The sequence below is a fragment of the Boleophthalmus pectinirostris genome, unplaced genomic scaffold (assembly GCF_026225935.1).
Source record: "Boleophthalmus pectinirostris isolate CB_2022bp ecotype Guang Dong unplaced genomic scaffold, ASM2622593v1 HiC_scaffold_9, whole genome shotgun sequence".
Classification (NCBI taxonomy): domain Eukaryota; kingdom Metazoa; phylum Chordata; class Actinopteri; order Gobiiformes; family Gobiidae; genus Boleophthalmus; species Boleophthalmus pectinirostris.
This window is the reverse complement of record NW_026571541.1, coordinates 3,989,524-4,009,503: the sequence shown is the minus strand read 5'-3', so window position 1 is coordinate 4,009,503 and position 19,980 is coordinate 3,989,524. Positions and strand designations below refer to the sequence as shown.

The following is a 19,980-nucleotide window of genomic DNA, read 5'->3' as shown; positions in this document are numbered from 1 at the left end:
GAAGTATGAAAAACAAGTAAAAGTCTGTCCACACAAAAAGCCATTATACCCAGTAACAAACAGTAATGGAGCTTTTATATTCAGCCATTGCTTTAGATTTCTATTGCATTATCTTACTTATATGTAGGATTTATGCCCTTCTTAATTTGTACAATACTTTGTAGATGGTTTTAAATGAGCAGTTTTACCCTTGACAGTAGTGAGGCAGTTTAAATCGGGTTCAAAACAGTAGCTGCTGTCTGTTAGTGTTGTGTACCTTAAAACAGAAGGTCATGATCTTGCTGGCCAGGCTGTTTCCTCTGAACAGCGTCTGCATGGAGTCAGCGAGCTCCACCTCTTTAGAAAACATGTTCCAGAGCAGCTGATAGAGCAGGTGACGGGAGTCGAATAAAGTCACCAAAACACGTGCCAACTCGTCCTACACAGAGAGAAAACAAAACTAGAGTTTAAACTACGACAACATCTACCCTCAAAACAGGTCAATTCAACACTGTTATAATTCAAACACATGCAAACTGCAAGATTAGACGTGAGTTATCTGAGGAACGATAATCAGAATGAAATCAGATTGCTCTCCTCATATTTGCCGTTTGTATTTTAATAATCTTTCAACTCAAAAAATCTGAAATCTGAATCACATTTTGAGTGTGCAGGTAACTGCAGCCACTGTCTAAACTGATGTTTGTTGTTTTGTTCTTTAGACTACATGTTTATACAATATTCATCAACCATTTTCTTCTGCTTTATCTGGGGACAGGTCACAGAGGCAGCAATCTAAGAAGGAAGACCCAGACTTCCTTCACCCCAGGCACTTCCTCCAGCTCTTCCACTGGGATCCCGAGGTGTTCCCAGGCCACAGAGACAGCGTGTCCTGGGTCTTCCTCTGGGCCTTTTCTCAGTGGGACATGAATACCTCCCCAAAGGAGGTGTCCAGGAGACCTCCACAACAGATGCACCATATTATGATACGTTTCAAAATGGAGCATTAGCTTCCCTAAATGCTTTTTACATGAGTAATTTCATGGAGAACAATTTATTTTTTTAAGGAAAAGTGTATAACTTAGCTTGGCAGGATCAAAGCATTTGTTGTAGTAACAGTGACTACACTGACCCATTGTGACCCGGGCACCACATTGGCCAGAGCCATGGCGATGGGCAGCTCGCCCTGGTCTCCCATCATCGTGACCAGCTCCACCAGACGCTCAAAGCGATCGGCCAAAACCGTCTCAGCCAAAGTGTCAAACTCTGTCCCCTGCTGGAGGATCTTTGTGAGGACCTCCATGAACGTGGCTCTGGTCTGCAGGTCTTTGTGGTAACCCAGACCTGCAAGACAACATGTGCACTTAGTTTAATCTGTTTTAGAGTGATTTCAAACTAATTATTTTTAACCACAACCAAAAAAATAAAATAAAACTACAATGTTGAATTTTCAATGTACAAATATCACACCAATACATTTCTGGTCTCAAAATTGTATCTGAGCTTCATAAAATGTATCATATGACTTTAGACACAATACAAAACTAAATCTTTTGTGTGTTATTCTTCCGTAAAGCCTATAAAATAAACTGTTTGTTTTTTTGGTTTTTTTTTCAAACTAGGCTGTGATGTTACTCATATAATTTCCCCCCCAGAGATTGATCTTTGTGTCAGTTTTAGTTTCTTGTGGATAAGCCCAATAATCATAATAATAAAAGAGCACATTAGCACTGGAGTGAGATGTTACCGATGGAGTGCATGAGTCCGCTGTCCACGTTGGCGTTGAGCAGGTTGGACATGGCGAGGACGGTGCAGTGTCTCAGGGAGGCCAGACGCCGAGACATGCCCCTTTTACGCCCGCCCACCGCCTGCCCATCATCCTCCACCTCCGAACAGTCATTCAGGAGGTTCATAAAGAGAGTGAAGTACCTGCAAAACACAGAAGAGGGATTCTATTTGTACGGCAACAGGTAACGAGGAGCCAAAGGAGTAATGAGTAAACAACGCATGACCAAATTATAGGTGACATTTTCAGGCCGAGGTAGTTTTTAAAGAGGAGGGAGAGTTCATCTATATGGGACGGAGGAGGAGAGAGGGAATATGAGGAAGAGAAAATGTGTGGTACAGACGTAGGATGAACATGTGGTAGTAGAAAGGAAGGAGAGAAAATATATGGGTAGAATAATGCAGAGTTTAGAGCAAGATGTCTAGAGGAAGACAAAAGGAGATGTATGAATGCAGAAGGAAAAGACAGGAGAGTGTCAGATGGAGCAGAGGATGCAGAGGATGCAGAGGGTCAGATGGAGCAAAGGATGCAGAGGAAGAGGGTCAGATGGAGTAAAGGATGCAGAGGAGAGGGTCAGATGGAGTAAAGGATGCAGAGGAGAGGGTCAGATGGAGTAAAGGATGCAGAGGAGAGGGTCAGATGGAGTAAAGGATGCAGAGGAGAGGGTCAGATGGAGTAAAGGATGCAGAGGAAAGGGGCAGATGGAGCAGGGGATGCAGAGAGGAGGGTCAGACGGAGCAGAGGAGGCAGAGAGGAGGGTCAGACGGAGCAGAGGATGCAGAGGAGAGGGGCAGATGGAGCAGATTTCAGTTTCTTACTTGAGGAAGAGCTGAGATTTGGCCTCCATGAGTTCGACTCCGTCTCCCTCTTCGGGCTGCAGCGGTAAACCAGCCAAAAGAGACACCACAGCTTCCATACTCGCCTGGTCCAGATCTCTGCAAAAAAACAAAAGCAGTTTTCTAGGTTTCCAGATTCTAGAATGTGATGATGAGAGGACAGGGGCAAGAGACAAATTTCCCTTTGCCATGAAATAGTAAAGGGTGCATTGTGTAACTTTTCTGGTGAAGGCTCCATCAAATCCTTTTCTCCGTAGAGAGGTTATTGCTTTGTTTGAAGTGTTTCACAGTATGGAATTAAACCTTTCCCTCTTCATGGAGACCAAAGCAGACCAAGCTACAGGTTTTTATAGGTATTTTTGAGCTATAAAATAACCTGTAAAGTGCACCACACACTACAGGAGAATTTGCCCGATTTTGGCTGCTATTTGCTTCTCCACAAGTTCTGGGAGGCCCGACTTTGTGTCTTTGTGTGCAATTTTGAAGCCTCTGCCCTCCTCGTGTGTGTGTGTGTGTCTCTGAGCTGGTCTGTCAGATCATAACCACCAAACATCAGCAACACTACGGTAACAGCCAATAAAACATAGTGTCGGGGCAGAGGAGTGATGGACACAGAGATGCGAGATACAAAAATTCCTCGCCTCTCATAAAGTGGTGAATTTAAAGTGCAGCATCTCATCCACATTATCCATACAAATTGTCCTCCGCAAAAAAATGACCCCAGTCCACAAAACTGCACTGTTAATCCAGTTTGAGGTGTTCTTTAGAAGTAAAAATATTTGACGGAAAAAACTGTTTACATCCACATAGCGCACGGAAGCTGCAGATTAGCGATAGTGACTTTACTTCCTGTGGACTTTATCACCAATCTTTTATACTTTAAAAATCCTGTATCTGAAGTATTGCACCACATTTCACAAAAAATAATAACACAGTTTTGTATCTAAATTAGAAGAGCCCTGATCTTTTCAACAGTCTCAAAGTAAGAGGTTTTACTGTAGAAAGGAAAAACCTGACACGATTGCACTCACAACTTTACCATATTTTCCAGGCTACAGGATGCGCTCTTAAGCCTCCAACCCCATCAATAAACGGCCGCGCACCCCGCAATCCAGAGCGCCCTATACACGAATCCACCCGGGTGTCCCAGTACGACTTCAGTAAACTACAAAGCCACACCACCCACAGAACACACAAACACGCACACGGCGACCAAGCAGCAAAAAACACCTGCAGCCACACTCATCACTCCACGCCGACGAGGAACGGAAAGGAGGAACGAACCGAAAAAGTGAGTCCAATGTGCCACTTCAAGCCACAATTTGAACAACTGAGTCACTGCGAACACGCCGGCAATCTGTTGGTCCCAGACAGCACCCTCCCTACACGCCACAACTGAACAAAGCCCAGAGTCACCGTGAACAAACAAACAAACAAAACCACTCACCCATCACACTGTTGTGTTTCCTTTAAAGTCCGGTGCGGTTTATTTGTGAAAAAAGTTTGAAAATAGACCATTTAATGATAGTGCGTCTTATAATCCAGAGCGCCTAATAGCCCGGAAAATACGATATATCCTGTGGTCCACACACATATCCCGCTGCAGTCTCTGAGATCAGAGATTTAAAATCTCCTAAGATTCTCCGCATGTCTGTGGTGTGCACTTTTGGATGCACGTTTAAAAATCATTTTAGCAGAGCAACGAGAAGGTGACTGACCCCCAACCGAAGTTACCCAATGCATCTTTAAAATTCTTCAGGGCAATGGCGCAGAGGTCATGTGACTCACCTGGTCAGGCACTTGATGTCATCGTCTGCCGCCTGATTGGACGTCCCCATCACCCAGTCAGTCAAATACTCCACCATCTTGTTCCTACAGAGGACAGGAGGAGATCAGCATCCTCTATATTATGCTTAAATATTTGTTTACATACTCTTACTATAGTTTTTTTATTTTTTTTTTTCGTGTTTTACTGTTAGGTGAAAAAGCAGTTAAACTAGTGGTAGTAATAACAGCAATAGTAGGAATAGTACAAGCAGTAGTAGTAGCTGTAGTAATAATAGCAATAGTAGTAGAAATGGTAGCAGTAGTAATAGTAGTAATAGTAGTATTAGTAATAGCAGCAGTAGTAATAGTAATAGTAGTAGTAATAATAGTAATAGCAGCAGTAGTAACTGTAGTAGTAGTAGTAATAGTAGTAGAAGTCGAAATAGTAGTAATAGTAGAAGAAGTAGTAATAATAGTAGTAGGAGTAGTGATAGTAGTAGTAATAGTAGTAGTAGTAATAGCAGCAGTAGTAACAGTAGTAGTAGTAGTAGCAGCAGTAGTAATAGTAATAGTAGTAGTAGTAATAGAAGTAGTAGTAGTAGTAGTACTAACAGTAGTAGTAGTAACAGCAGGAATAGTAGGAATAGTAGTAGTTATAGTAATAGAAGTAATAGTAGTAGTCATAGTAGTAGTAGTAATAGTAGCAGCAGCAATAGTAGTAGTAGTAGTAGTAGTAGTAGTAGTAGTAGTAGTAGTAGTAGTAGTAGCAGTAATAGTAGCAGTAGTAGTAGTAGTAGTAGTAGTAGTAATAGTAGTAGTAGTAGTAGTAGTAGCAGTAATAGTAGCAGTAGTAGTAGCTGTAGTAATAGTAATAGTAGTAGTAGTAGTAGTAGTAGTAGTAAATGTACCTGAATTTCATCTCTTGGCAGAAGGAGAGGTCGTCACGTCGCTCCATCATCACCTCCACCAGTTGGCACAGTTTGGTTTTGATCTGAATGGCATGGACTACATTTCCCAGAATCCTCACATATCTACAATATAAACAATACACACGTTCTTGAGCACGTTTAGTCAAAAGAAGAGCGTTTAAATAGTCCTCATGCGGTGCGGGCTGTGACCTGACGAGGTTGAGCATCATGGTCTCGATGCTGGCCTGGCCCAGGTGCTCGGAGCTGCCCTCTGTGTGGTTGTCCAGCAGGTTTTTCATGATGGCGATGGTCTGCTCCACAAACTGAGTGTTCGTGTCGTTTATGGGAACCTGAACAGAGAGACAGAGAGAGTGAGGGGAAGAGTGGGGGGAAGGTAGGGAAGAAAGGGAGGGTGAGAGGGGAAGAGAGGGAGGGACAGTCAGGGAGAAAGGAAGAGAGAGAATGGAGAAGGGAGGGGGGGAGAGCGCGAGGGACCGAGTGAAAGAGAGAGTGAAGGAGAGAGGGAGGGAGAGAGTAAATAAAAATAATTAAATTCTGAATAAAAATTAATTCCGTGTTAAAAAAGACCATGTAAACACTTTAATTCCTACTGAAAATTATTATTCGGAATTAAACTTAATTCCAAAGTAAGTGGGTGGTTTATTCAGATTTTAAAGCCAAATTGATTTCTTCCTGGATCATGTAAACATTTTTTCGTGTTAAAAATAATTGCAGTCGTTCAGTGCATGCTCGTTGTGTCGCCCTTCTGACGATCCAGCTCCACCAGTCCTGGCTTCGGACTTTCATCCACGTCTCTTTGGATTTGTGAGCAGGATGTGGGAGTGGGCTGAGGTAGAACAGCCTCACACTCAGTTTGTCTTCTTCCTCCTTTCTCTGACACTCTTCCCTTCTCGTCCTCAGCAGACAGACGTAAAGCGTGATGGGAAAATTCTCCAGCTGCTGCACAATTATCATCGAAACCACAGCGGAAAAAGTTTGGATTATGTTTGTGCCCGTGGCGTAACCACAAACCGAGATGACAGAAAAGCCGGTAGCAGCTGAAGTGTGTGTTTTTTTCCCGTCGATGTAAATACGTTGGTGTCCCTGTCCAATCAGAACCCTTGTCATTTTGGTCTTGAAATGTTTGTATGAATCTGTTCTACATGACACTGGTGTTTTTATTTCACTATTTTGCTGCTAAGCCCCCACTACTGATAAACCAGCGCAGAGTGTGGGAAGGGGTCTCACCTTCAGCAGCCTCACTCCGAATTGGATCTTTTTTTGCCATGACACTCGAGGTCGGAATTCCAAATATGGAACTCCGCTCTGATTCGCCACTATAACTGCTAGCCTCGTGAGCCTCATTTGACTGGAGCTGAACAATATGAGCGACCTCACACTCCCTTTGTCCACTTGTTGAAATCCTATATGCCATATTAATTACCAATGCCTCTTCCAACCTCAAAGAGACCTAAGTTTTGAATTTTATTTGGAACTTTTGGAGCTCAAACTCACCGGTCCTTGAGTGTCGAAGAACTTTCCGATGCTGTTCCTGAGTTTATTGAAGAGCATTGGGTACAGAGCCGGACTCAGCTCCAGCCCCAGGAGGTCTTTGACACTGGTCCTGACGTGGAGTCCGACCCGATCGTGTCCGCACACCAACAGGGCCAAGAGTCGGTCCAGAAACCTGCTGACGGGACTCTCGCTGGAGGCGGACGAGGAGCAGGAAGAGCTGATGCCGATGGAGCCGTCGCACAGGCCCATCGAGATCATGGAGTGTTTGCGTTCGGACATGGGGCCCATCGGGGGGCTGTAGGTGGCGGGTCCTGGGGTGCTCCGCTGCTGCAGACACACTCCGCCCAGAGCACACAGGAACCCGGTCATGTTTATCCACTCCTGCTGCAAGAGGGACCAAACAAGGACGCTCAGATACAAGAAAGCACTGGTCAAAACTATGGCTCAAAAATCCAAAATATACATTTGTTTTTTTTCCTTGCATTGTTTTTTATTGATTTAAAAAGTGCATTGTGGAACGTTTCTGGTAGACGGTCCATCAAATGCTTTTCTCTGTGGAGATGCTATTGCTTTGTCTGGAATGTTTCACAGTATGGCAATAAACCTTTCCATCTTCTTCATGGAGAACAAACCAGACCAAGTTACAGGTCAGATCTGTGGAGAGGCGACCCCGCTCACAGTCAGAATGTCTATTTTACTAGGTATTTTTGAGCTATAAAATCATCTGTAACTAAATAAATGTAAAGTGGAGCCCACTTAATAAATTTGTTTTGAATTATTTTACTCTTTTTGTGTTCATTCATAGTTATATTAGAGCTTATTGTCTTCAAGGAGAGTCCACAACGTAAACAGTGTGAAAAGTGTCCAGTGTGTATGGATTTAATCAATCTAAAGAATAATATTTACCTGTCCATCATCCGCTTTGTTTTTGGGGAAGTTCAGGATCTGTTTGGTGACTTGGTCCCATTTGGCGTGAGTGTCTTCCCAGGCCTGGAACAGACACACACAGGAACTGTTCAGACATTGCAAATGCTAAAGGTAAAGACTAAGGACAAAGCACAGTTATTCAGATGTGAGGAAACAGCTAAAGTTGGTACCTCGATGTTTCCAGGAGTGGGGTGCTCTACTCTCCGTAGCAAAGCCATGACTCTCTTCTGTAACGTAGAGCGACCTGAGAAGAGGAAAAAGCATTTAAATAAATCTAAAATTACCTTTCTCAGTACATCAAAACTATTACTATTGAGACTTCTACAGAGAGGCTTTTAAAAGGGACACTATAACTTTTTTTGGTAGAAAGTCTGTCATGTCTCCATGGAAATAATATTGCTTTGTCTGGAATGTTCCACATTAAGACATATCGTATTTTTGTTGAATTCTCTCATCTGTTTTCATAAATTGCACTGGATTATAAGGTGCATTAAGTGAAACAAACAGACGACACTTGAGAGTGATCCTTAGCCCAGGATCCTTACATCCACGATCCTTTGGCAGATCATGGCGTAACTTGGTGTTGTCTCCCAGTCTTGGTGAATGTGTTTCATCATTGTGAGTGTAGGTGGATCATTTAAGTTTTTTTTATTTTTTTATTTCCTACGAGGAGGACTCAAATATACATTGAGTAATAATGTGTTTAATGCAGCTTTGTGCACATTTGTTTATGTTTTACAGAAACAAAACTTAAAACCACACAATTTACATAAACTATAAGCGTGAAAAAAGCAGCTCACTCCTTGTGCTGATGCAGTCAGCCTCTGTTGGACTAAAAGACACAACTCAGTGGAGGTGAGTAAGCACAACCAGAATTAATACATAAGGAGCCCCAGATTATAAGGCGCACATCGATTTTTGATCAAATTAAAGGATTTTAAGTGCGTCTTATAGTCCAAAAAATACAGCATAACTTTTCTATTTCTATAGAAACATGTAGGTAACATTACCAAGTCAAGTTACAGATTAGATTTGTAGTGAGGAAACTGTAAGAACGGATGTTTTCATTGTATTTTTGAGCAATAACAAAACCTTAAATGAATGCAAAGGAGATCAATTAAATGCCGTAGTGCTGGAAATTTCAGGTTAAGGGATAAAATCTCCATGGAGACCAAAAATGAGGTAAAAACAACTGCAGCTGCGTTGATTGTAAACTCTGACCTGTGCCCATCATGTTGCTGACGGAGGCGAGCTCGCTGAAGGTGGCGTAGTTTGGCAGGATGGTCTGGACGGGCACCTCGTCAGCAGCACTGCGGATGTCGGCCTCTTCACACAGGTGTCTGAAGCAGGACATGGCCACGAGCACCGCCTCAGTGTCTGGACTCCACAGAAACATGTAGAGACACACCTCCAGCTTAGTCTGAGCCTGTCTGCACATGGGGATGGCACTGCCCATCGTCGCACACTCCTGAAATCACACACATATCAGCAGATTCATTAGCAAAGTTGAATGGTTCTAACTCCTAGAGACAAACTGGGGAATTCAAGTGTGTTCTGAGGTTTTTACTTTTAAAAGATTTATCCATGTTGTAATGGTTCTCCCTCATCTTTAACGTATTTGTATTTTGAATGATTCATGCATGTTTTGAGTTATCGCTATCATCTGTAAGTTTGTTTAGTTTTATAGTAGATGGCAAATGTGAAGTCTGATCCAATGCCATACTTTTACTCAACTAAGAGTACTGTTACTCTGTAAAAAACATACATTACTGAAGTAAGAGTAAATACTGACTCTTCCCACTGTGAGTACATACATGACAAAAGCTTTATGCTGACAATATTCTATTATTCAGATATTTCTTTATTTAGATATGTGTCCATCCTTAGAAAATACCAGGTTATTTAGTGTTTTGAATAAGTTTTGAATAACTATCTGTAAATGTAAAAAATGTCTTAAACAGATGAAACTGGATTGATCCTCTGGTTTATGGTATAGTTTTGCTGTGGGGGTGGTGGACATTTGCACCTTGTTCTTGAGCAGAAACTTGTTCCTACAGATGAGGATCTCCCTGAGCCACTTGAGCACCTCGGTCCCGTTCACGATCTGCTGACCAATCAGCTTCCGGCAAATCATCGACAGCACCTGAGAACTGTAAGGAAACAAAGAAACCGTCAATGTGGAGTCAAGTCACTGCAACGCAGACAGAGTTCAATGTGCACCACGGATCTAAGAATCGCATGCGGGCTCTTCCGGCTCTTACTGACCCTGGCTCCCATTGACTTACATTGTAATATTGTGTGACCCCTCTCTCTCCAACTGTTGCTGTGAGCCTCGTCAATTTTGGACTTAAAATGTTTGTAACCCACTCTACATGAACCTGGTGGTTTTATTTCCCTATTTTATCCATTAAAAAATCATTCCTAATATGGAGCCTGGCTATAAATTCGGTTCTGTAAGCGCTAGGGATGGGCATTCGATTCAATGTTCTTAACGATCAATTTTCAATCAATTAAAGTTTTTTATATTAAAATTATCACCATTATTATTATTATTATTACTAATCTGCATAAATAAACTCAATTTTACAAAATATAAACATAACCACTATAGAGCCACATCAGCCCATTTGACATTATAATGTGTTTAATGCAGGTTTGACGCATTTGTTTGCATTTTATAGAAACTAAACTTAACACCACATGGCTCATTTGCATTCTATAAGCAACTATAAGCGCTGAAACAACAGCTCTCTCCCTGTGGACTGATGCGGTTCAGCTTCTTTCAGACTAAAGGACATGACTCAGTGGAATATGAGTGTTCTCTCTGTGACAGAGGGATGTTGATGATGCTGATGAGTCTGTTGGTGAGTCTGTTCTGTGTGTGTCGCGTTGGAGATGGTTCATGTTCACTTCACTCACTTTATTTCTGTTGGTCAGTTTATTTTGGCTACTGTTATAATGAAACGACTGAAAAGTGTTTGTCTTTTGGACGCATGTGCACTCAACATTATGTTGCAGTAACTGAGATACTGCGTATACACACACCAGGACGAAACTGGGACACTCAAAAAACCCGATCATACCCGGGACACTGATGTGCTGTAAACACACTCACTGAGTGGTACAGTGATCTTCAAGGAGGTGCGCCATAGTTGAAACGTGGGACTGTGAGGCCGCAACTCCAGTGTTTGTGTCAGATGCAGCCTCATCTCCTTACACTACGCACAGCAACCTACATTCGGTTTTTCAGTTAAAAATGAACCTGATCGATGAAATTCTTAATGATCAATTATCAATTAGTCTAATCATGCCCATCCCTAGTAACCGCTAACATTACAAGCTTCATTTGAGTGGAGCCAGACGCTGTGGGTGACATCACACTCTCTTAGTCTGCTTCTTTATACAGTCTGTGGTCTAACATGATGACTCAAGAGGACTACAGAAATCTAAACAAGAGCAAACCACTATCTCCCTTAATTTGTATCAAACATATGATTTATTTGTGTTTCCCTCGAAACATGGGATCTTTGTTATGCTACAATGTCAACAATGCATGGAGTTTTATTTTGAAATCTACTTAAGATGTGAGCTTAAACTCTGCACTCACCTGATGTCCCAAAAGGTCTCTATGGGGGATTCAGGGTTCCACAGCTCAATGGTCTCAGGCTGATGTAGCACCAACAAGGCCTGGACACAAAACACCTTATTAGACATTTGTTATGATTTATTTTCTTTCAAATTTAGAGGTGGGTGATACCAACTCAAGTAACATTTTAATATCGAAACTACTCAGAAAAATTCAACCACCATCCTTTAACTGCCACTTGAGAAACACTGTAGCAGACTTCTTCAAATCTAGAAGTGACAAAAGCTTCACAGACAATACTGAATGTTTTGAACTTGTGTTTCATCCCCTCATATGATTTAGTTTCTCTCATTTTGCATCTATCCTTTAAATAAAGCTAAAAATTTGGTATTTGTAGTTACATTAAATTCAAAAATAAAATGTTACGTCCTGACAGTTACTCTTGTTGGTAAATGGTCACATATTTATACAGCGCTTTTCCACCTTCAAAGTACTCAAAGCGCTTTACAACAAGAAACCACTCACCCCTCCACACACACATTCATTCACCAGTGTACGTAGACACTGGGAGCAAGGTGGGTTAAGTGTCTTGCACAAGGACACAACAAGGGAGAGCTAAAATCACACCTATAACATATACATCACTGGTTCTGACCACTCAACCAATGATGTTTATGTCAAGAGCAACGATTTGAACAGTCAACCTTCAGATCAGTGGACAAACGCTGTTACAAACTGAGCGACTGCCACCCCAGACATAAGTACTTGAGTAGTTTCCCTGAATACTTTTTTTACTAGTCATTTCTTGGACCTTATTTTGGTGCTTCTACTTGAGTAATATTATTCTGAAGTAACTGTAATGTGACTTGAGTACTCTATCCACAGCCTAAACGATATTAATAGAGATTGAACATACCGTCATTTCCGGACTATTGAGCGCACATGAATATAAGACACATCAACTAAATTTTAAAAGATAAAAAATGTGTACATATGTAGGCCGAGAAAGATTTTTACTATTAATTAAATATATCGGGACATGCTTTTTCTGAACAGTGCCTGTAATAGAACAGTAAAACGACAGAATTACAACAGGATTATCAGACTACGTCACTTGGCCGCTGTCCTGTCTTGTGTCAGGTCAGTGACTCGTAAGATTTCAGCAGATTTCAGACTCTCCCGGGGGAGGGGATAGGTGTATCAATCAGGTATGAGTGGATGTTCAGCTACTGAAGTTTGAGACATTTCTTCTCGTCATTTATGCACTCACCTGCATTTAATGTATACGGGTCATTTAAGACATATCCCACTCACTAATGTTCATTTAACATCATAAGTTGTTTTATCACACGGTAATAAACTGTTTTCGTGCACTGACAACATCACTGGCTAACTTCACATTAACCACAGAGACAGTGGCGCTTCCTGCACTTCTGCCGCTGTGTTCATAAACAAATAATCCGTCTATAAATTAGCTGCATTGTTGTTTAAGCTGCAGAGTTCAAACGTGTGAAAAAAGTAGCGTTTTATAGTCCGGGAATTACGGTAATGCAAGTATAGAGATAGTTCTGACCTCCATGGCCTCCTGGGACAGCTGTGTGGTGTTGGTAAGGGGCACGAGCTGCACCAGGCCTGTGATGAGCTCCGCCGTGCTGCTCTGCATCTCCGCCGTCTGCTTCACCGGATTCTGTGCAAAGAAAAGCACTTCTTTAGAAACCTCTAGACTTTGCTTAAAAACTGTGTACATCCAGAATTACAGGGACATGTAGAGAAATACAATAAATCGTGTAGTTTATTTTATGGATCTTAGAAATTAAAGGTTGTACAGAGGATTTTTTGGGGAGGGGAGGAAGTACAGCGACAGTCCATGTGCACACGTGACACCACCGTCCTCCTCCACAGCTCCCTGAGTAGAAACGCCTCCTCCCGCCTAATTAATCTAGAAATCACGCTTGTTTACAGCCAGTGCGCGTTCAGAATTACTGTTGAGGAGACCTGTCTAGAAGTAATTTAACGACCGATGCATCAATTTTTAGACCCTTTGTCTGCTTCACGGACTTTCTTTTGCGGCGAACTGGTCGTGGATTCTCGTCCGCCATCGCAACAAATTTTGTGCGAAATGCGAGGAAGCTACAGTTTGAAAAAGCCTACAAGAACCGCTGCATAAACCACGTAATCCCTGCGCGCTGGCAAGTAGGTTACACTAGGGAGTTTGATTGACAACCTAACAGCCAACAGAAAATGAGGTAGCCTTTTTTTCTATTGGCTGATGTTTATCTGGCCTCACTACATCCACAGTTGATAGATTTTCATTCTTTCTTTTTTTTTTTGTCATCATAATTACAAGGCTGCTGCGTCTCTGTAATGGTATTTTACACTTTCATTGACAATTTGAAACTTAAAAAAAAAATCCTCTATACAACCTTTAACTACAACTACTAATTTTTTACGAAGTGTCTGTGCATGTGTATGTGTATGATCTGTGTGTGTGTGTGTGTGTATAACAAAGATAAATGAGTAGGTCTTCTTTCCTGCGCTCATAAAATAATGATACGTTGCAGAATGTACACAGGGCTATAGGATGCTGTGTTGTAATCAGAAACCCTGAAATGCCGCCCCCTGCTGGAGACTCACGTGCAGCAGCAGTTTGGGGTCTGCGTGGATGAGTTTGACCAGCGCGAGGAGGAGGCACTTGTAGCTGCGCGTGTCCAGGTCCGTCGCCTTCTCTTTAAACTTCAGGCTCGTCGTCATCTTCCCTTTGAACGTCAGACTCTGCGGAAAACACATGAAAAACAAGTTTGAGCAATAAGATAAAACAATGAAACTACAATGATAAAGGACTCATACTGTGCTTTTTTCTGACTGCTCCTTCATTGAAAACATACATGGAGCTGTGTTTTTTTTTCATTCACACATGTTTAACACAGAAATCAACATGTGTCAATACAGGAAGTGCTTCCTGTTTTTCGGCACCGATATTTCTTCTAAACTTCCACAGTCTGTGTGTGTGTCCGTGTGTCATTCCCAGTTTGTCCTCAGTGCTCAGTGTGTCTTTTTAAGCAGAACAGTGAGTTAAAAGAAGCTACAGAGGTGGCTATAATTTTCCATGAACAAATTGTACTAGATCTGTTTTTAAAAGATTTTTAATTAACCTGGTTTAGAGCGGGTTTAGAGCCGATTTAGACCTGGTTTAGACTTGCTTTTAGTCCTGGTTTATTCCTGGTTTAGTCCTGCTATTAGACCTGGTTTAGTCCTGTTATAGACCTGGTTTAGTCCTGGTTTAGTCCTGGTTTAGTCCTGGTTTAGTCCTGGTTTAGTCCTGGTTTAGACTTACTTTTAGTCCTGGTTTATTCCTGGTTTAGTCCTGGTTTATTCCTGGTTTAGTCCTGTTATAACCTGGTTTAGTCCTGGTTTAGTCCTGTTATAGACCTGGTTTAGACTTGTTTTTAGTCCTGGTTTATTCCTGGTTTAGACTTACTTTTAGTCCTGGTTTATTCCTGGTTTAGTCCTGGTTTATTCCTGGTTTAGTCCTGGTTAATCCTGGTTTACTCTTGCTATTAGACCTGGTTTAGTCTTGCTATTAGACCTGGTTTAGTCCTGTTATAGACCTGGTTTAGTCCTGGTTTAGTCCTGTTATAACCTGGTTTAGACTTGCTTTTAGTCCTGGTTTATTCCTGGTTTAGTCCTGGTTAATCCTGGTTTAGTCTTGCTATTAGACCTGGTTTAGTCCTGGTTTAGTCCTGGTTTAGTCCTGGTTTAGTCCTGGTTTAGTCCTGGGTTAGACCTCCCTCTGACCTGGATTAGACCTAGGGTAGTCCTGTTATAGACCTGGTTTAGTCTTGCTATTAGACCTGGTTTAGACCTGGTTTAGACCTGGTTTAGACCTGGTTTAGACCTGGTTTAGTCCCGGTTTAGTCCCAGTTTAGACCCAGTTTAGACCCAGTTTAGACCCAGTTTAGTCCCAGTTTAGACCCAGTTTAGACCCAGTTTAGACCCAGTTTAGACCCAGTTTAGACCCAGTTTAGTCCCAGTTTAGTCCCAGTTTAGTCCCAGTTTAGTCCCAGTTTAGTCCCAGTTTAGTCCCAGTTTAGACCCAGTTTAGACCCAGTTTAGACCCAGTTTAGACCCAGTTTAGACCCAGTTCAGTCCTGTTATAGACTTGGTTTAGTGATGTTATAGACCTGCTTTAGATCTAGTTTAGTCCTGTTGAAGACCTGGATTAGACCTAGTCACTACTTAAACCTGAGCGTCTGCAAAAATGAGAAAAACTGTAGGCTTAGTTTTAGGCAGTGGTGGAAGAAATACTTATAATAGTTTTGTTACTTAAGTAAAATTACAGATACAAGAGCAAAAAAAAAAAAACTTAAGCAAAAGTATCACATGAAAAATCTACTCAAATGAAAGTATTAAAGTACTGTTTAAAAATGTACTTAAGAGCAAAAGATTTTGAGATTAAATAAAGCTTCAGTTGCAGTGATTTTGATAAAGATTTGTGATGAATTTGTTAAGAAAGAGCCCCCCCCCTTAGGCTCTTCAGCAGGTCTCAAACTATAACGAAAAAAAAAAAACTTAACTGTCCTGTTCAAAAATGTAGTGGAGTAGAAAGTACAGCTACCTGCTCTCAAATGTAGTGGACTAAAAGTTAAAAAGTAAGCATTTTAAAATCTACTTAAGTACAAAAAAAAAAAAAAAATGTAGGTATCTGTACTTTACATAAGTACATTACCACTTTGACTATGACTTTGTTCCCCACAGGGTTGAGTGTGGGGTGTCTTACCGGTGTCATCCTGATGGGTGGGTGGTTGACCAGCCCCTGCATCACTTTGTTGAGTGTGTCTGCGAACATGAAGCGCAGCTCTCCAGAGTAACAGTACACTGTGTCGATCTTGGGCCACCAGTCCAGATGAGACTGTCCAGAGAGGAGGGATATAAGTGTTAGACATCTAAAGAAATACACTTTTACCTGACTTGTGCCATCTAAAGCCCTATTCACACGGGATTAGTTTAACCTCAGGATGTCTGTAAAATTTAAAAGAGTAAAAAATAATAAGTAATAAAAAATTAATAAAAGTTTTTTTTTTTGTACAGTCGCATGAGATAAGACCTGTCAGTAAACTGTCAGTAATCTGTTTTTACACTTTATTCTGGAAATGTTTGGACTCATAAACACACCGAAACAAGCTAAGAACCTTTGAATTCATCATGTCGCCAGCGTTGCTTTTATTTTCAGTTTGTTTTTAGCAGAATGCTCCTGCACTGTAGCGTCAGACACCGTGTTTATAACCACACTAAAGAGATCAGCGATCACAATGACATCCATCAGATTTCTCATGAAGTGGCCGCAGTCTGTCTCTCTTTTAATCTGTTTATGCTGTACTGTACAGCCCCTCCATCCAAACTTTACAAACTTTGCACCGAAAACTCCAAACTTCTCCATCGAAGCTTCATGCTGCTGGTCCTCAGTTGCAACGACAACGGGGTTGTATGTCCAGGTCATGCCTTTACCGCAGTTTGATTTATGTTTTTTACTTTTTTAATTGTAGAAAAATATAATAAGTGGATCAGAGTATAGTCCATGGTGAGTAAACATTGTTGGTTTGGTGTGTATTTGAGACATTTTCAATCACTATTAGGTTCAATGCGCAGACAAAAAACTTGAGCGACAGACATGAGGGTTAGACTCACACGAGGAGCTCTCAGTTTGCAGAAAGAGGTCAATTTTTTACTGACATTTTTACACATGGACGATTCGAACGGGACTAAAAACACAGATGCTGTCCGCAATCATTACAATTTACCTGAGGACCCTGGGAAAATACGTATCCCATGCAGATACCCGGGCTTTAAATACTTGAAAAACACAACTAGTGTATTTAAAACTGTCTACAGCGGTCTCAAATTATTCGTCACTTACCATCACCACCAATTATTCACCGCAATTAGTTTTATGAGCTTTTCACAACTTTCAAGAGGCCAGAGCGAACAACAACACCTAGTTTGTGGATGATAAAAAACCTTAAAAACTAGATTCAGTCTCATTTTGACCCTTTTATGACATATATGTACTGGGGTATGATTCCACTTTTAAAACCAAGGAACAGCACCTTTAAGTTTAGATAAATGGACTTACATTGGTGATTATTCTGTGCAGAGAGTTGACCAGGACAAAGTGAAACGTGGAGGGAGACGAGGAGGCTAAACAGACCTGGAAAAAAGGAACCCAAGAATATGTAAATGTAAAGAAAATGAAAATATATGATAAGATAAAATACACACAAATAAGCAGTTTGTGATTGACAAATTGAAAACCTGAAACTATTTGGCAGATGTCCTGGAAACGTCAGAATAAATAGTCTTTATCGAGTCTCGCAGTGGTACCTTGAACTGCTGATTGTTGTGAGGGTTGATGCGGAAACAGGAGACAAAGCAGTCCATCATCAGCTCCACGTCTGCGTTCTGACTTCCCGTCCCCCTCCAGAACGGTTTGGCCGGGTTAAACAGCAAAGCCTGATGGGAAAAAAAGAAAACATCGTAAAATAAAAGGCAAATACAGGCAATTTTTAGACTTCAGAAGGGCTCAATAACAAGAGATTGTTTGAGGGCTAAACCGAGACTAAAGATGTGTCCAAAGGATCCATATTACACAAATTTCAAGTGTTTTGTTTCATGCACACGCATTTAATACAGAGACCCTGCGTATTTAATTGTAGCTGTAACTTGAAAACTACCATTACGATTATGATATTTTGAGCCTTGGGGATACAGACAGACTAATAAACCAGGATTACTCAAACATGTGTGAATGAAACAAAACACAACATTATAGCATGGCTTAAAGCTCACAAGGGTCAATTTTATGTACCGTATTTTCTGGACTATAGGGTGCACTCTTAAGCCTCCAACTCCATCAAAAAACGCCCTATACATGAATCCACCCGAGTGTCCCAGCACGATTTCAGTAAACTAAAAAGCCGCACCACCCGCAGTGCACACAAACACACACGGAGCAGACAGAGACCGCGCAGCGAAAAACACCCACAGCCACACTCGAGTTGGAACGAACCGAAAAAGCGAGTGCATGTGCCACTACTAGACACAACTGAACAACTGAGTCACTGTGAACACGCCGACAATCCAGCGGTCCCAGACAGCACCCTCCCTACACGCCACAACGTCCCAAACATCTAACTATTGAGTTTCTTTAAAGTCCGATGTGGTTTATTTTTTACATAGACCATTTAATGACAGTGCACCTTATAATCCAGAGCGCCCTATAGTGCGCGAAATACGGTAATACAGGACCTTGAAACAACACATAACATCAAAATTGGGATTAAAGTACTAAAGCACTAAACTTGGACTACACCAACTAGACTAGACCTTGGGTGTTTCTTAATTCCCAGGATCCTTCCTCCAAAAACCACTTTGTAGCACTCCTCCAGAATCAACCAATTTATAGACTAAAATGGTATATCGACTGAACCAATATCTTGGAACCAATAACAAACCTATAAAATTTTTCAACTTTGAGACAGCAATATCTTATGTGTGCATCTCTAAGTAAAATATAGTGTCAAAACTCCCCAAACTGGCCCCACCTTGAGGTCTATGACGATGGACTGCACCAGGAGGAAGATGGTGGAATGGTCTTCCCAGTTGATGTAGGTGGAGGCTTTGCACAGTTTGACGCAGGCCACGGCGGCGCTCTCCGTCAGCTGTTTGTTCCCTCCGCCCAAAGCTTTACGCAGGTTCTCCAAAAATAATTTCTGCAAAAAGATTTTTTTTTTAATCGGAGTAAGAGATACAGGCATGGAAGGATGAGAAAAAACATACTTTAGATTTTAAATCAGGTCTGATCTAGGACAAGAATTTTAAATGAAAAAATACAAAATATTTAGGAATAAAAATCTTATGAGTTAGACCGACAACAATGATCACAATGTGGGGTCTTTTTATGCTCTTCTGCACTAAACCTGGGCTTAATCATATCTAAAGCAGGACTAAAGCAGGACTACACCAGGACTGATCCAGGACCTTGTTGGCCTTGCTGTCCTGCACCATGTCTTTGTAGGCCGTGTGTGTGATTTTGGGGCAGAGGACCTGGACTAAAGCTGGACTAAAGCAGGACTAAAGCAAGACCAAAGCAGGACCAATCTAGGACCAATCTAGGACCAATCCAGGACCAATCCAGGACCAATCCAGGACCAATCCAGGACCAACTTGGCCTTGCTGTCCTCCACCATGTCATTGAAGGTGGTGTGTGATTTCAGGGGAAAGCGACCAGAACTAAAGCAGGAAAAAACTAGGACTAAACCAGACCTTGTTGGCCTTGCTGTCCTCCACTGTGTCTTTGGAGATGGTGTGTGTGATTTCGGGACAGAGGACCAGGAGGATGATCTGAAGGGGCCAGACTGCAGCTTTCCTTTTGGCGCTTTCTGCAAAACTGTCGACCAGATCAAACAACTTCTCTGCAGCTTCTGAACAAAGAGAAGAAGGACAATTGTCAGTTTAAAGATTAAAAATTTGTCAATGAAAATGCTTGTTTCTATTTTCTATTAGGCTTAGTCAGAAGTCTTGAAAATCAGATACGAACTGATACTGAAACTAGTATCAAAATTACAGTAGATACTAAACTGAGTAGATATCGATACTATAAGAAGTCACATTCACAGGACA

At 41.5% G+C, this 19,980-nt stretch overlaps 1 protein-coding gene across 4 annotated transcripts in view; it reads right to left on the bottom strand.

Annotated features, from left to right (window-relative positions):
• The window catches only part of nf1a (neurofibromin 1a), a 125,368-nt gene that overhangs the window by 83,749 nt on the left and 21,639 nt on the right, over nucleotides 1-19,980 (bottom strand). For 3 of the 4 annotated variants that reach the window (XM_055148100.1, XM_055148101.1, XM_055148103.1), the window contains exons 9-28: nucleotides 19,624-19,781; nucleotides 18,903-19,070; nucleotides 17,683-17,811; nucleotides 17,435-17,509; nucleotides 16,082-16,213; nucleotides 13,939-14,076; nucleotides 12,878-12,991; nucleotides 11,326-11,405; nucleotides 9,745-9,868; nucleotides 8,940-9,186; nucleotides 7,889-7,962; nucleotides 7,698-7,781; nucleotides 6,792-7,175; nucleotides 5,487-5,626; nucleotides 5,277-5,399; nucleotides 4,390-4,473; nucleotides 2,584-2,700; nucleotides 1,727-1,908; nucleotides 1,112-1,323; nucleotides 257-418 (exon numbers count right to left, since the gene is read on the bottom strand). In XM_055148100.1, coding sequence (XP_055004075.1) covers nucleotides 257-418; nucleotides 1,112-1,323; nucleotides 1,727-1,908; nucleotides 2,584-2,700; nucleotides 4,390-4,473; nucleotides 5,277-5,399; nucleotides 5,487-5,626; nucleotides 6,792-7,175; nucleotides 7,698-7,781; nucleotides 7,889-7,962; nucleotides 8,940-9,186; nucleotides 9,745-9,868; nucleotides 11,326-11,405; nucleotides 12,878-12,991; nucleotides 13,939-14,076; nucleotides 16,082-16,213; nucleotides 17,435-17,509; nucleotides 17,683-17,811; nucleotides 18,903-19,070; nucleotides 19,624-19,781 — 2,927 coding nt within the window. The remainder of the gene's footprint in view (nucleotides 1-256; nucleotides 419-1,111; nucleotides 1,324-1,726; nucleotides 1,909-2,583; nucleotides 2,701-4,389; nucleotides 4,474-5,276; nucleotides 5,400-5,486; nucleotides 5,627-6,791; nucleotides 7,176-7,697; nucleotides 7,782-7,888; nucleotides 7,963-8,939; nucleotides 9,187-9,744; nucleotides 9,869-11,325; nucleotides 11,406-12,877; nucleotides 12,992-13,938; nucleotides 14,077-16,081; nucleotides 16,214-17,434; nucleotides 17,510-17,682; nucleotides 17,812-18,902; nucleotides 19,071-19,623; nucleotides 19,782-19,980) is intronic. The other variant, XM_055148102.1, reaches the window with a different exon arrangement.